Source organism: Macrosteles quadrilineatus, unplaced genomic scaffold, assembly GCF_028750875.1.
Source record: "Macrosteles quadrilineatus isolate MER2022 unplaced genomic scaffold, UCM_ALF_1.0 Scaffold_1__1_contigs__length_201487025, whole genome shotgun sequence".
NCBI classification, from domain to species: Eukaryota; Metazoa; Arthropoda; class Insecta; order Hemiptera; family Cicadellidae; genus Macrosteles; species Macrosteles quadrilineatus.
In genome coordinates this window covers 89,333,142-89,347,758 of record NW_026542594.1, presented here as the reverse complement: position 1 = coordinate 89,347,758, position 14,617 = coordinate 89,333,142, and the positions used below count along the sequence as shown (strand labels likewise).

At 36.6% G+C, this 14,617-nt stretch overlaps 1 protein-coding gene across 1 annotated transcript in view; it reads left to right on the top strand.

The window, feature by feature from the left end:
• LOC128985646 (alpha-L-iduronidase) overlaps positions 1-14,617 on the top strand; it is a 126,387-nt gene that overhangs the window by 35,135 nt on the left and 76,635 nt on the right. Inside the window, exons 2-4 of the mRNA XM_054405430.1 lie at positions 2,852-3,017; positions 8,741-8,881; positions 11,997-12,187. Coding sequence (XP_054261405.1) covers positions 2,863-3,017; positions 8,741-8,881; positions 11,997-12,187 — 487 coding nt within the window. The 5' untranslated portion in view covers positions 2,852-2,862. The remainder of the gene's footprint in view (positions 1-2,851; positions 3,018-8,740; positions 8,882-11,996; positions 12,188-14,617) is intronic.

Below are 14,617 nucleotides of genomic sequence, written 5' to 3'. Positions count from 1 at the left end.
ATTAAGCTCTGTTATAAGTTTGGTACCCATTTATTTTACTCAGCCCTAATAATTTCTTAGAATTCAAAGTCAATTTAAATTTTTTTATTTCTTCTATAAATCATACACTTTTATGGCCTATTTGCTTACTTAGGCAACATAGAATATAAATCAACACAGAGGATACGCGTCCGGTAACCGTACGTCGATTAGACGTCCGGCAATGACGTCATGGGGTTGCGGGAACCTGGAACGCCTTTACTACAACAATACCATCACCAACCATCGGTGGTCGTGGTGTAGTGGATAAGATGCTCGGCTGATATGCAAGAGGTCCAGGTTCGAGTCCCATTGGTGACATTAACTTTTTGTCGAAGATTTTGCATTGAATACCATTTATTCTTAACTGTACATCTTTAATTAGAATTTTTGGCATTTATAATTTTCTAATAGAGAAAGAATTTAACCTTAATTCGATTTTTTCATTATCAGCAAGTTTGGTTGGTTAGGTTAGGTTATGACAGTAATTGCCGGACGTCTAATCGACGTACGGTTACCGGACGCGTATCCTCTGCGATAAATCAATCTCCGTTAGGAATCACAAATAAATCAGATGCCACTGATAACAATTAAAGACTAGGCCTATGTTTAATTTTTAGCTTATATAATTTAAGTTTTACGTTGGTTCATCTGTTCTAGGACTAAGTTAGGCCTAGTCAGTTTTGAAAATTGAGATTAGGCCTACTATTCGTATTGAGATTCCATCTGTTTAAGTTATGCTATGATGTAGCAGACGCAGATGACCAGCCGCAGTCATCAACCAGGAAAGGAAGGCTCTTCTTTTTCAGTGGCCAGTTTTTATTTGTTTGCAATAAGTGATCAGTCAGGCTGTAGACGTTTATGTCCGAAACCCCTTAACTTAATCCCGATCAGTCAGTCTGACTTTCGCGACCCATTCAAAATTGACTTTTAGGCCTAAATCTATTTAAAAAACATTAGGTTTGATGAGTACCTAGGTTTGCTGCTACAATGAAACTAATAAAGTGTATTTTTTTGATAAAATATAATTAGCTTAGTATATAATAAATAAATTTGCCAAGTTTGATAAAAATATATCCATAAACAAGCAAACTACTTACAAAATTTTACAATATTCTCCATAAGAATAACATGGGAATTTTAAAATTAAAATTTTTTTGAACTTTCTCCGTTACCAATAACCATAAAAAAACACATTGATATACTAAACTAAGAAAAATTAGATACAAATTAGGAAATTTTCTGTTTTGAGGGTCAAAAATGAGAAAAAACATTTTTTACCCCATAAAACCCCCCGTTAAACACCGTTCCCATGGTCCGATCACGCTGGTTCGCGAACTTATTCAAGTTTATCCCGCCTTACACCACGTCAAATCGAGGGACAGAAATATTTTGTCATGGTAGTCTTTTCGCAATGAAAACCAAATTGTTATAGCCTATGCTACATTTTTTTAAAATTTAATAACTATTGATGACATAAAAATATGGCATTATATATTTCGGCATGAGTAATTAGTCTAAAAACAGTGTGAAAGTTGAAAAATGCACCCTAGGGACAACGTGATGGTTGTGAATTTTGAGACTTTAAAAATACAAAAAAAATATCTAGAACATGTTACCCCCGTCCCAAAAAATATTAAACTGACTTTCAATTAAAACACATAATAATATACTACAAATACAGTATCTACGAAATAAAAGGCCAGGTCATTAAAACGTACGTTTCAAAATGTTCACTCAATAAAGTTAAAGGATTTTGACAGAGTAGCTAATTAAGTGATCATCGATTATTAATACTTTCTTATTAAACGGCGACAATACAAGTAGGTATTTCTAGCCAAGTATGAATGGAGATGAGTGTAGGATGAGTGGCGCGATCTTGTAGTCTTGTTAGTGACTAAGGCCGACATTCCTTCGACACAGCTGTTAATTGATAGCCCATACAGCTAATGGCAACTAAGGGACCTACAGTTTATAGTGGAATCCGAACCACATTTTCGCCTTGGTATATACAAATTGGTCTAATTATTAGGATAGTACTGCGGATAGTCGTAGTGCTCACTGGTGTGGACGTTAATCCACACCAGGGAGTATCGCATCCACAGTGCATGCCTATAAATATCCACAATTCGTGACCTCCTAGTAGCTGGATTACAGGACGACGCCACCCGTCACCTGATAAATTTGCTGTTCCATTGAACGGTTATTAACTGTAAAAAACTAATATAGTTTTAAAGGTACCGGTATATGAATGGCAGACTTATTACTTTTAACTATTTGTGCTTTCAATAATTGATGATACTATATTAATAAACAATTCAAATCTGTTCTATGTAAGCAGCAGAGCTACACAAAATTATTTAGTTTCACCATGGAGTTAGTATGTGGTTTCACATTAAGTTAGTCCCGTTCAAATGAACAACCTCATTTGGGTTTCTGTGTCATTAAAACTATTAAATCAATCTTTTTTTATGTGTCCACACCAGTGGCATTTTGTATTAATTCATTACAAACAATTTTAAGGGAAAAGCGGTCCAAACCCATTAAAGTTTTGTGGATGTGCCAGGAAACAAACTCGTCCCTCCCTCACTGTAGTCCGAGACGGTAACCACTAGGCTAGCATCACAACCATATTTTTGCTAAGAATTAGCAATATAAATTGTGTCATTAATTCAACAATGTCATTTGTTGGTGTGTAATGAGCAGAGGCGGAAAAAGTGTATGATAAGTAAAAAAATCACTGAGTAAAAATCATTCTTGAAGATGGTTGACAACACATATACAATACTAGATCCTAACACAATGATCACTAGTAAAGTAACATCTTTTTCAGTGCTGGGTGCTATGTCATTCACAATGGGACTTTTAATAATTGTTTTTCTGTGTCTTACAATTTGCCATCTGAAGGCACAAGAGCTCCCACGCAACTACAAGGTTATTGTTGATGTGACTTCAACAGTGGGAAACTTAAGAAGAATATGGGATAACACAGGGCTAAGGTGCTGAGAATCATCTTATATATATATATATATATATATATCTTAAAGGCAAATTTTTCTAAATGCAACATATTTGGAACAAATTTAGGCCTACTTAAATAGTTAAATGATCCTGAATGAATTGTGCTATGATCTTCCTTCAACGTTGCTTAGTAATAAGGAATCTTTCACAGTTTTGAACTAGGCTGTAGTTCCTTTACTGCACACGAAATTAGTGATACTAAACCAATACATATACCTACTGTGTATGCATTGATTTCTAAGTTGTATGTGGTTGTTGGGGGATTTTAAGTTTTGTTAGATCCTTAGGTTGAAATCATCGTGCATGGGAGAGGCTAGAGTGAAGCGGAGAGCGTAGCTGAGAGTTTTTTACCCCTGATGGTAGCGGCGCTTCGCATGCACATAGAGAAGCGGCGAATGTAGCGAGTCAAGAAGCTGGATTACAGTAAATTTGAATATAGACAAAACTGAATTTTTCTTTATATAAGAGTGAAATGAAATTATTTTGTAAAGAAAACAATAAAAATAGTAAAAAAATAGTGAAATCCAACAAAGTGGCTATTCAGTATGATTAGGAAATATAACGGCGTAAATATTTTAAATAATAAAGTTGCATAACATTTCTAAGAAACTTTTAATGATTTTTTAAAATTAGTAAATAGGCCTACTGTTTTAAGATAAATTTCATATCCTTAATTGAATATATAGCCTAGTCAAATGGTGTTTTGAAATGGAAAATTTTGGTGTAGTTGTTTTCTTTTGTTTTGTTTATGTTTTTTGGGGTGCTGAATCAAGGCCCCACTAGAAAAAACAGGCCATGCTGCAGCGCGGGTAGCGCAACACTACGTCACAGTGGTGGATAGTTGTACTAAACTCTTACCATTAAAATCTTACAAACAGCCAGCTTGTTTATTTACCTAAAACATATGGGAATGGTGATGGCAATGAATTTATCAATGAAATCTATCCACTAGTGTGACGTCATGGATCCTGCAGCATGGCCTGCTTTTTCTAGTGGGGCCTTGGCTAAATCCAAATTTTCCAAGTTCCAACAAAAATGATATCAGCAAGTATGAAATTTATTGAAAAATAGGGTGAAAATTGTATTTTCTCTAGTTTTTGGCTCATAATTTATTGAATAATAATTTTTCCCAAATATCATCCTATACTAAAATAAAGAGCATAAAATTCTCTACAGTTTATGTCACTATAACTTTTATCTACAACAAAGAAGCTTTCATCAAACAAAATTTAAAAGTTCTGCAAAATTAATTGATTTGAGGAAAAAAGCAAAACTACTTTCTGTTATGACTTCTCCAGGTTATAATAGGATCTAAAAGTGTAAAACGTCCCATAAATCTTGTTTTATTCATAAAAATTAAAAACTTTTAATTTAAAAATAAATGTACACCAGCATAATGGTAGATGATGTTAGATACAAATTACTTTGATTAAGTTAAACTTTTTAATTTCTCCGAGTCTTCTTGGCCAACGGTACCATGATTTCTGCAGAGCTACTTTCAGGTTCTTTTTCACCCAAAAATCCTTTTAAGATTTGGTTCTTCAGTATGTGTGAATGCTTTACATAAGGCAGACTTGGCCTCTTTCCTTATACCAAAGTCAACGAATAGAGGCATTGGGTACGGGCATAGTTTGTATTTGAAAAAGCCTTCAAGTTCCTCATCAGACTGCTTGGCAATTGTCATTCTGTGAACAATAGTAGTTGGATTGATAGGTACAATTAAGGTCATCATGTATTTTAAAGGAATGGATCATTGTAGAAAGTGGCAAAACTCTGTCTTTTCTGTAAAACATTACCTGTTGAAAATCACTTATCACGATTGGCTTTAAAGCAATGTGGCCAATCTCCTTAGCCTTGTGGCAGTTTATATTGCTGTCTCCCACAACAGCGAATGGTTTGTGTTGCGTAAACCAATCATCTAACTTTTTTATTCTAGCTTATCTCATTTTAACTTTTTGTTCAGAGCTGATTAATTTCACTCCACACATCTTCTCTGTTTCTTCGCAAATGTTTTGTAGTGAAGTCATTCTTTTGTCCATCTGCACAGAAACCCTTCACTTACACCACGGTCATGGGTAAACGCTCCAGCAATTTTCATTACTCTCATAACAGGTTTCTCTATGGACATTTCTGTCCTTGATCCACTCCAGAACTTGTTGGTCCTTTAAACGGTAAATCCACCACCAATAAGACATTGTCAAAATAATAATCACTTTGTAGACTAACTATACTTGTTGGTCAAAAGTGTACACAGTTGCTTGTTGATTCACAGATTTGCACTGTTCCACTGAAGTTAGTAGTGCCGTGTATATGTTGTAATCAGATGGCGGAGCATTAATAAAAGGCAAGCAAGCTACAAACGTTGTTTGAAAAGGGAGATTATTTGTCGTTTGTTTCATGAATCCACCCCATCCTAAAATGTAGGACACATATTCCACTTGCAGAAAATCCACATAAAATCCTCAACAGAGGGTTTGTCATTATCTTTTGATGTATATAAGTTGCTGAAATCCACAACTGTTATATATCTTGTAGCCCATGAGAATTTCCTTTTTCAAAACATTTTAAGGAAACAAACTCCAATCTCCCCTACTTCATGAGCGGGTAAAATACTTTTAAGTCCGTCTGTTTTCTGATCTGGAGCAATAGCACTTTTTCGTATTATCAGATGTATCCGCCCTTGCATGGAATTTATTATATCCATCCAAAATACGAGTATTAAAATCAGCATTGTTGTAAACAAACTGATGAAATGCCGTGGAGTCTATTTGCAAAGCTGGTCTCATAATTACGCACACTTCCAGTCGAACGACCTGAATAAGAGGCGCGAGATCCTAAAGATGAGACAATATCAATAAATTTTCTCTACCCAAACTTTTTTTAAAAGAAAGCTGATAACCCTAGTTGCTAAGGGGACAAAAAAGAAGAAGGTCTGACAGCGCTAATAATACTGTGTGTAATTGCTAAGGCAATTTTTATCCATTTACCCATCCCCACGCTTTTTGAGGAACAGTCTTTCAAGGAAAACCTTATTTTGGGAACAAGATCTTAATTTTTTCTAAAGGGATGTGGAGGGAGATTCATTTGTTTCATACACCATTGATCGTATCTCTTCAAGGATTACGTCCGCATACGTTCATTTATGTAACTTTTCTGGTAACGTACATGACGATGAATGAATGCATAACATGCGAGTACTGACGTCTACACTACAGTAGCAGGCTGTGAGCAACAAGTAGACGCCTGTCGGAGCCTCACCCCCCCCCCCCTACGGTTGTACATATATTTTAAAATTTATATATATATGTGTCCGTTAGCACGATAATTCGAACAAAAAACATAAGATTTTGATGAAATTTTTTATAAACTTCTAGACCTACATTTATTCGGACGAGTTCGCGAGCCATCATGATCAGTCTATGGGAACGGGGGTTTTGGTGGGGTTATATGGGGGTAAAATTAGTATTTTTGACCCTAAAAGCATACAATTATGCAATTTCTCCCAAACAATTTTGTAGAGATTTAAAAACAACTAATTTAATATATTCAAACTGTAATATCATAGACAATAGAGTATTTCTTTTTGTCTATGGTAATATGCACCTAATAGTTACGGAGGAAAAAAATACATTAAAAATTCCCATGTTATTCTTATGGGGAATAAGTAAACTGTTATATTTTGCTTGTTATGAACATATTTTGATAAAAAGTGGAAAATGTATTCATTTCATACCAAACTATTACCATTTAAAACACTTTTTACCCTCCCTGTTGCAGCAAACCTAAGCACTCGTTAAACCAATGCTATTTAAATGGGGAACAAATGCGATATTTTTAAAGTGATGTTCTAGAGTAAATTGAATCAGGCAAATGGAAATTCGCTTAGTATGCCCCGGACCCCCCTTGTTTGCTGGGGGGGTATTCCATACCCCCCATACCCCCCGGTGTTTGCCCCCCCAAGGATTTGGTGAAATGACGCCACTGAAAAAAATTAACGGAAAAATAGTATCAATTATCAATTATTTAAGATGGGGACGCCACTATGTGCGTATTTAAACCCAAATATTAGTGAAGGATGAGTAACGCGAACTTATAGTCTTGTTAGTGACTAAGGCCGACATGTTCCTTAGACACAGCTGTTAATTAATAGCCATCCAGCCTATGGCAATTAAAGGGACCTACAGTTTTTATTGGAATCCGAACCACATTTTTCTTTTTAATTAACTAATTGGTCTAATTTTTAGGATAGTACTATAGGGATAGTCGTAGTACTCACTAGTGTGGACGTCAATCCACACCAGGAAGTGTCGCATCCACAGTGCATGCCTATAAATATCCACAATTCGTGACCTCCTAGTTGCTGGATTACAGGACGACGCCACCGTCCCAGTCAGTAAAACTTAGCAAAGTGGCCATTCATTGTGTAAAACTGCTTACATTTATTTAAAGTAATTCTAATTGCATAACATTTCTATAAACTTCTAATTATTGTTGTGGAAAAGAGTAAAAAACCCGTTTACTAGATAAATTACTCATAAAATATATCACTTAAGGGGAACACTGTACCTTTTTGACAGGAATATAATTACACATTATTAATTTAAACACAGTAATAAAATTAGTCCTAATCCCAAACAGGACAGTGGTGTTCAACAACTGACGAAATAAATTGGATTTTAAAGTCAGTTTGACCTCTGAGGCTTGACCTTCAACCTTACCATCGGAGTAGAATATCGGAGCGTAGAGGCTAGCATGTTGCCGCGGGTACCAGCTACTCTCTCACTATGTTTTGGCGCACCTACGTACATTTAAAACCCGCTTAGCTATACGCTCTCCGCTACGCTCTAGCCTCGCCGCTCCAGAGCCACATTGAAAAAGCATAAAGTCATAGAAGTAAGAAACCAAATTGGAACGCTTTTTATACATCTAGGTACTACTGTATATCTACTATGATGCACATAACTATGCAATATCTCCTGTGCCTAATAGGAAGTATGGCCCTGTGTGTATGATGTTTGAAATTCTACAGAGTATACGGTACACAAACAGTTTTTTAAATGTTAAAACTAACTGTAGATCTATTTAAATAAGTAAAATATTCATTCATCCCACTTACTTAAACAATTTCTGATAACATTGTCTGGAAGTTTAAACCCTGAAAATTTATAATAATACTACAGTTGAACCTCGATAGTACGAACCTCGGTAGGCTAAAATGAATTCCTCGATAAGACAAATCTTTTCAAATCCCCTTAAAACTTTCATAAACGTCAATTCTAAAAAAACCTCTATACAATGTATAGTGATTAGGCTAAAAACCTCCATAAGACAAATTTGTTTGTCACATGGGCTAGGACTGATTAACCTCTATCCAACGAATATTCTAAGCACAAAACCTATACAAGAGAAATGTGACCTCCATAAGACAAATGTCTCATGATCTTAATCACCATAGTACGTAGTTTTCAAAACAAACAGAAGCATGACTCAACATGAAACCCCCACCCATCCTTCTTCCTTCCTCAGTCATTGTTTGGCACGTGTCTGTGCAGAGGAGAAACTTCTATAAGACGAATGACGGCAGTATTAAACTATTAATGCTAAGTTATTAAAAAAATAATAAATCAAGGTCACCTATGATTAGTTACTATATTTTGAAAAAAATATGTTGATTCATTGCTAATGTTTGTTTCTATCTCAGCCCTCCAGGTCCAGGAGAACAGTCAGTCAGATACTTAACATCCAGAGATATGCTTGTCAATCTGGCTCTTGTGGGATCCCTTCCATTCAAAGGAATATCCCATGTCAGAATACATTGGCTACTAGATTTGATCACAGTGGAGTAAGTAATGTTTAGTAAAAAATATCAGTAGCCAATAAAAAAGTCCAATAAAACAGGTAAAACCCAGTCAATAAAGACCAAAATATGGCCGATGTCGAAACAAATTATAGCAACAGGCAAGACTATATACCAAGTTAGTACCCAACTAGATAACATTTTACCAAAAGTCCCTAAAATTCCCCAATGCTTTCCACCCAACCACCCCCCCCCCCCCCCCAAAGCTAGAAATTGCAATTTCCTAAATCACATTTAAATCCAAAATGGTTTGGTCAATCGCCATTTATTTTTAATTCTTCGTGATCCTTATGAATGTTCAAAAATAAAGTTCCTTTACACTTTAGCAATAATTTCAATACTTTCTTCACAATTTAATAACTTTTGAAATTGAGCAAATTTTAAGTAAATGGTTTAGTTTTTCTGTCGTGTTTTGTTTAGTTGCTGAAAAAATGAAAAACACTTCCTCTAAAAGTTATGGAGAGCATATCTTTTTGAACATTTTTATTTACATACGAGGCATGTTTTTTAAGTAAGTACCGTTTTTAAATTTCTCTGTTCCAGCGCTGTGATTGGCATTTTTGACATTTTGTGCTGTGTATTTGCATCTATTGGCAAGCCTAGATTGGCAATGCAACAATTCATCAGTAATGACAGATGGTCGGCGGCCGCCCAGTTCGTTGCTCATCATAACCATTGGTGCGGCCGTCTGTAAATGACCTTACCCATTTGCGTACCATTCCGTCACTCACAATGTTCTCACCAAACACTTGACTAATCTGTCGATGAATTTCAATGGCTTTCTCACCTATAGCACTTAAAAATCTAATTACAGCGTGCACTTCACAGTCGGCGGAAGTATCAATTGGCGACACCATTTTGAATGCTCGAAACCGGATGTATAGCACTTAAAAATCTATGTACAGTGTGCTCTTCACAGTCGGCGGAAGTATCAATTGGCGACACCATTTTGAATGCTCGAAACCGGATGTAAATACGTTCGATTGTTGCCGAATTTCCAGCGCAGGCTTGCCAATAGATGTGTTACACATGCCTGATAAGGTGTTGCACATACTTAGCACAAATGTCAAAAATGCCAATCACAACGCTGGAACGGAGAAATTTAAAAATGGTACTTACTTAATAAACATGCCTTGTAATTATAGGATTCTGATATAACCATAGGCAAGTACCCAACAAAACGGGAGGCTGAGCCTTTGCCGCCGCGCCTCACCGCCTGATAGCCGCGAGTGAAGTGATCAACCCAGATTAAGATACGGAATGAGTTTGTTATGCAATATAAATTATCTATCAGGAGGGTTTGACTAATATTGTCAAAATTACCTACATAGTAAATTTTGGTGTTGCATTTATTTATCTTTTATTCGTTATATCCTGTACATTAATAGGCAAGCATGTTTCTTGGAAACCTTTTTTTTAGCTTGTGTGCATCACAAGGAAAATCTACGCATACTGTTAGAAAGATATTTTTTTGTAAATGTGCAGAATCCCTTTAAAAATGAAAACTAGGGGGCCCTTAGCAGCAATTGCTGCACCTTCGTTGTAATTTGCCCTTAACCATTCCCTATGCTGTGCACCATTCCTAAATACTCTCCTTTGTAGTTGCGGCCGTCCCCTAACATGATACATTCTAACTCTGCATTACCATTCTAACCTAAAAATACCCCTGCCGCAGCAAACCTGTCAGCTAAGCGAATTTCCATTTGTCTGAATTGATTTTTAATCAAATCTATTTAAATAACACTATTGTACCTGATGCTCGAATTCGAGCAATTACAAAGTATTAGGTACAGGCGTTATTTTAAAACAAATAACAGTCATACTTTCCGATGACCTTAAAAGATTATGAAAATACTCACGATGTACATAACAATTCGATATAATCAAAATTTCTTGTAAATATCTTATCATTTTTCAAAAGCTGATCTTGTTTTTTAGTGTTTTCTACAAATAGCCTTACTCATAGCCGCATTAGGTTGTCCATAATAACGATTATACATTTTTTAAAGTCATTATTTCTATTTCTTCTCCTTGGCGGTGTTCTATGACTTTCTATGTTTACATAGTTTGCAAATAGGCTCTTTCAATGATTACTAAGAAATTCAGCACAGTGTTAATTCAGTTTTCTTTTTAGTATATCAATTTATCCAGGCTTTCTCGCTTTTTTCCATTGTAATATTTACGCCAACCCAAATTCAAATAGTAAATATTTAATTTCTAATAAGTAAGTAAATGTTTGTAGCAAAAAACTGTTAAATTAGCAAACTATTGACCGTTTACATATAACACATCTTCTTCTCACTTTTAATTTCTGACAGCAACTGGAGTTTCATAACAATGTTTGTTTCCCATGTTAATCTTATGGAGAAATACGAAACTTTAAAGGACCACAGGGCCCTCACTCTCTAATTATTTCCCAAATAAAAAAGTTTCCTGCACAATTTCACGTTACGCTCTTTCCAATGACCCCAAAAACATGTCAATCGGTTCTGTAGTTTCGGAGGAGTAATTGTCACAAAAAACCTGCATGCGTATTAAATAAGTAGAGATTAGGTTTAACGAGTACCTGGGTTTGCTGCTACAAGGAAACTAAAGTGTTTAGTTATCTTTTTTAAAATAAACTAGCAAATGAAGCCTGCACACACACAGAGAGTGAAGCTTAATACAAGAGTCAATCATTTGCTCAAGTAATTAATTTTTATATCAGGCCACATGCCTATCTTTTTAAATCAAATAATTATAAATGGATAAATAGTAGAACACCCACTATGTTGAAAAGTTTTTTTGTCATCAATTGTGTTGGTTATTCAAACAAATAATAACCAGAATCCAGTGCTTAAGTGTAAAGATAGTTTGCTGTAAAACAACTTGTTTAATTTGGGGAAATGTGTCTGAAGCAGACCTTACTCATTTTTGTTAATTGTAAAATAATGAACAGTAACAACTGGCAGTACCGGTTTTTTAAAAGTGAAGTGTGGTTCAGCATTCATTTATCCTCCTTGGCTTTGCTAATAAATACAAAATTCTTTTAGTAGAAATTTGTAAGTGTAACCCCATCTAAGTTTCTGTTATGCCTAACAAAAATTATTTTGTTTTTCAGAGACAAAAGTGTCCCATTGTATGACTACAGTTTGTTGGACGACCTGCTGTTGTGGATGAGACTTCATAGAATGAGACCAGGGTTTGAACTGATGGGCAACCCAGGCAATCTCTTCAGTGATCTTGACTCTAACCCAAATACTATTATATTGTGGCAGAATTTTATCATAGAACTTGCCCAACATTTAGTAAGTGAGTACAACTATAGATTAAACGTTGCTTAGTCTATGGTACAACATTGTTTATGTTTTATTTCTAGGTATGTAATTGAAAATTGATTTAAGGAATTATTAAGGAATTATTTAACTTTAATTAGTGCCTCAACTGTTTAGAGATCCACCATGAATTACAGATGGTCTGCAGCAATTGTTATCAAATCATCTATGCTGAGAATAGCGTAGAGAAAATCATGAGGGGGTATCCTTATCCTCAAGTTGTGCGTGCTCACTTGTTGCTGCATTCTGCGTTGGTTTCCTTAATTTGGGAAACAATTGAGCTTACCGATTATGAAATCAACACACTTGTTAACGAACAGCAATACTCATTGCCTGCTCAGATAATGACTGCCTGCAGGGTATAGCTGCAATATTCAGCCAAGCCTTGTGCACAATTGAATGTAAGGGGTCTACTGCGAAATTATGGGTGCAATATTTTCGCATGATAACCCTTCTCAAACAGTTGTTTGAACAGAGCATACTGGCAACTAGAAGCTCCATTTTGATTCAGTTCGGAAGACATTACCATTCTTCCACGCAGCGGGCCACTTCTTTTATGCTAAAAGGGCACACCCCTATCTACAAGACATGTTTAAGTTAGAACAAGTTATGGACCCAACCCAATCGAATTCCACAAGTTCACTGTGGGAGAGAACTTCACCTTAAGACGATCTATGAAATTTTGGTTTGGTATATGGACTGATCAATCGATTGAACAAGTTGTCATGAAGACGATGAGAGCGCAAGGAGGCCTTACACACGGGAGAGGTTATTCTGACAATGTTTTGGCTACCTCCAAATTAGTGTAACCGAGCGGTCGGACATGTTCAAAGCAGATGCTTGTTTTCGGGCGGGCCTATGAGGACTGTTTTCCACAGCTGCTTGAACTCCATCGAATGTTAGTTGTCTGTTTAAAGTTAAGTCAATTTAAAAGAATCTTTTACTTATGTTTGCGCCCCCACCTCTAAGTTGTCGAACACCCCTGGAGGCAACGGCATGGCTTTTACACTCACCTAGGCCCCCATTACCAAAATCAAAAGTCAGTTAAAAAAAATCTACTTACGTTCAATAACAAGGGAGTTAAAAGTGGTTTACTGATTAACGTTTATCGCAACTTTTCGCCCCCACCCCTAAGTTGTCGACCATCCCTGGAGGCGACGACATGGGTTTTTACACACACCTAGGCCCCCATTACCAAAATAAAAAGTCAAAAACTCTGACTCCTTTCATGTATACTCAACTGTACCTACACCTCACCTCGCCTATAAAGGATAGAAGGTATGGACGATTTATTTAATGTCAAAAATATCTCGGCATAGACAAAGTGTTTGGTTGGTAAAGCAAATGTCAATTGGTGTGGTAGGTATCTAGAAAACTGTCCAATAAGCTGCAGGGTGCCAGCAGAAACCAAATTCGATTCTTACCACACCATTATCCAGGGCCGATTTACCAAATAGGCACGGTAGGCACGTGCCTAGGGCGCGAGGCAATTGGCTTTTTTTGGGGGCGCCAAAAAATTGGAAAATAAAAAAATTGTGGTTGTATTTGCATGCAATCGCGGTAAACTTCTGATGATCCCTCGCGGCCTTGTAGACATCGTAATCGTCTCCCGCGATTGCGGCAAAATTCTGACTATTTTCCGAGGTCGTGTAGAAATAATTATCGTCTTCCATGATCGCGGCAATATATGAACATATTCCGCGGTCGTGAGGAGATTGTCATCGTCTACCGTGAATGAGGCAAAATTCTTATCTTTTACCGTGGTCGTGTGGACATTATCATCGCCTTGCGCGATCGTGGGCAAATTCTGATCAACACTCGCGGCCGTAAAGACATCATTAAGTTGTCACCCGCGGTCATGTAGACATAGTAATCGCCTCCTGCGATTGCAGCAAAATAGTATTAATCTCCCACGCTCTTTTGGAGATCATTAGGCCTACCGTCTTCCGCAAATAAGTCAAAATTTTGATATTTTCCTGCGATCGAGTGGACGGACATTACATATTCTTGCGCGATCGCAATATAAATCTGATCACCCCTCACGGCCCTGAAAACATCTTTATATTGTTCCCAGTGATCGTTTGAACATAGTAATCGCGTCCCGCCATTGGGGCAAAATGGTAATCATCTCCCGCAACCATGTGGAGATCATCGTCTTCCGTCAATGGAAAAATTCTGATTTTTTCCCGTGGTCATGTGGACATTATCATCGTCTTGCACGATCGTGGCATAATTCTACATCCCTCTCATCGGCCTATTATTATTGTATCTCCCGCAGTCCTGTAACCATCGTAATCATCTTCAGCGGTCGTGAAAACATCCTAATCGCCTCCCGCGATTGCGGCAAAATGTTAATAATTTCCCGCAGTTGTGTGGAGATCATTATCGTCTTCGGCGATCGTGGGCA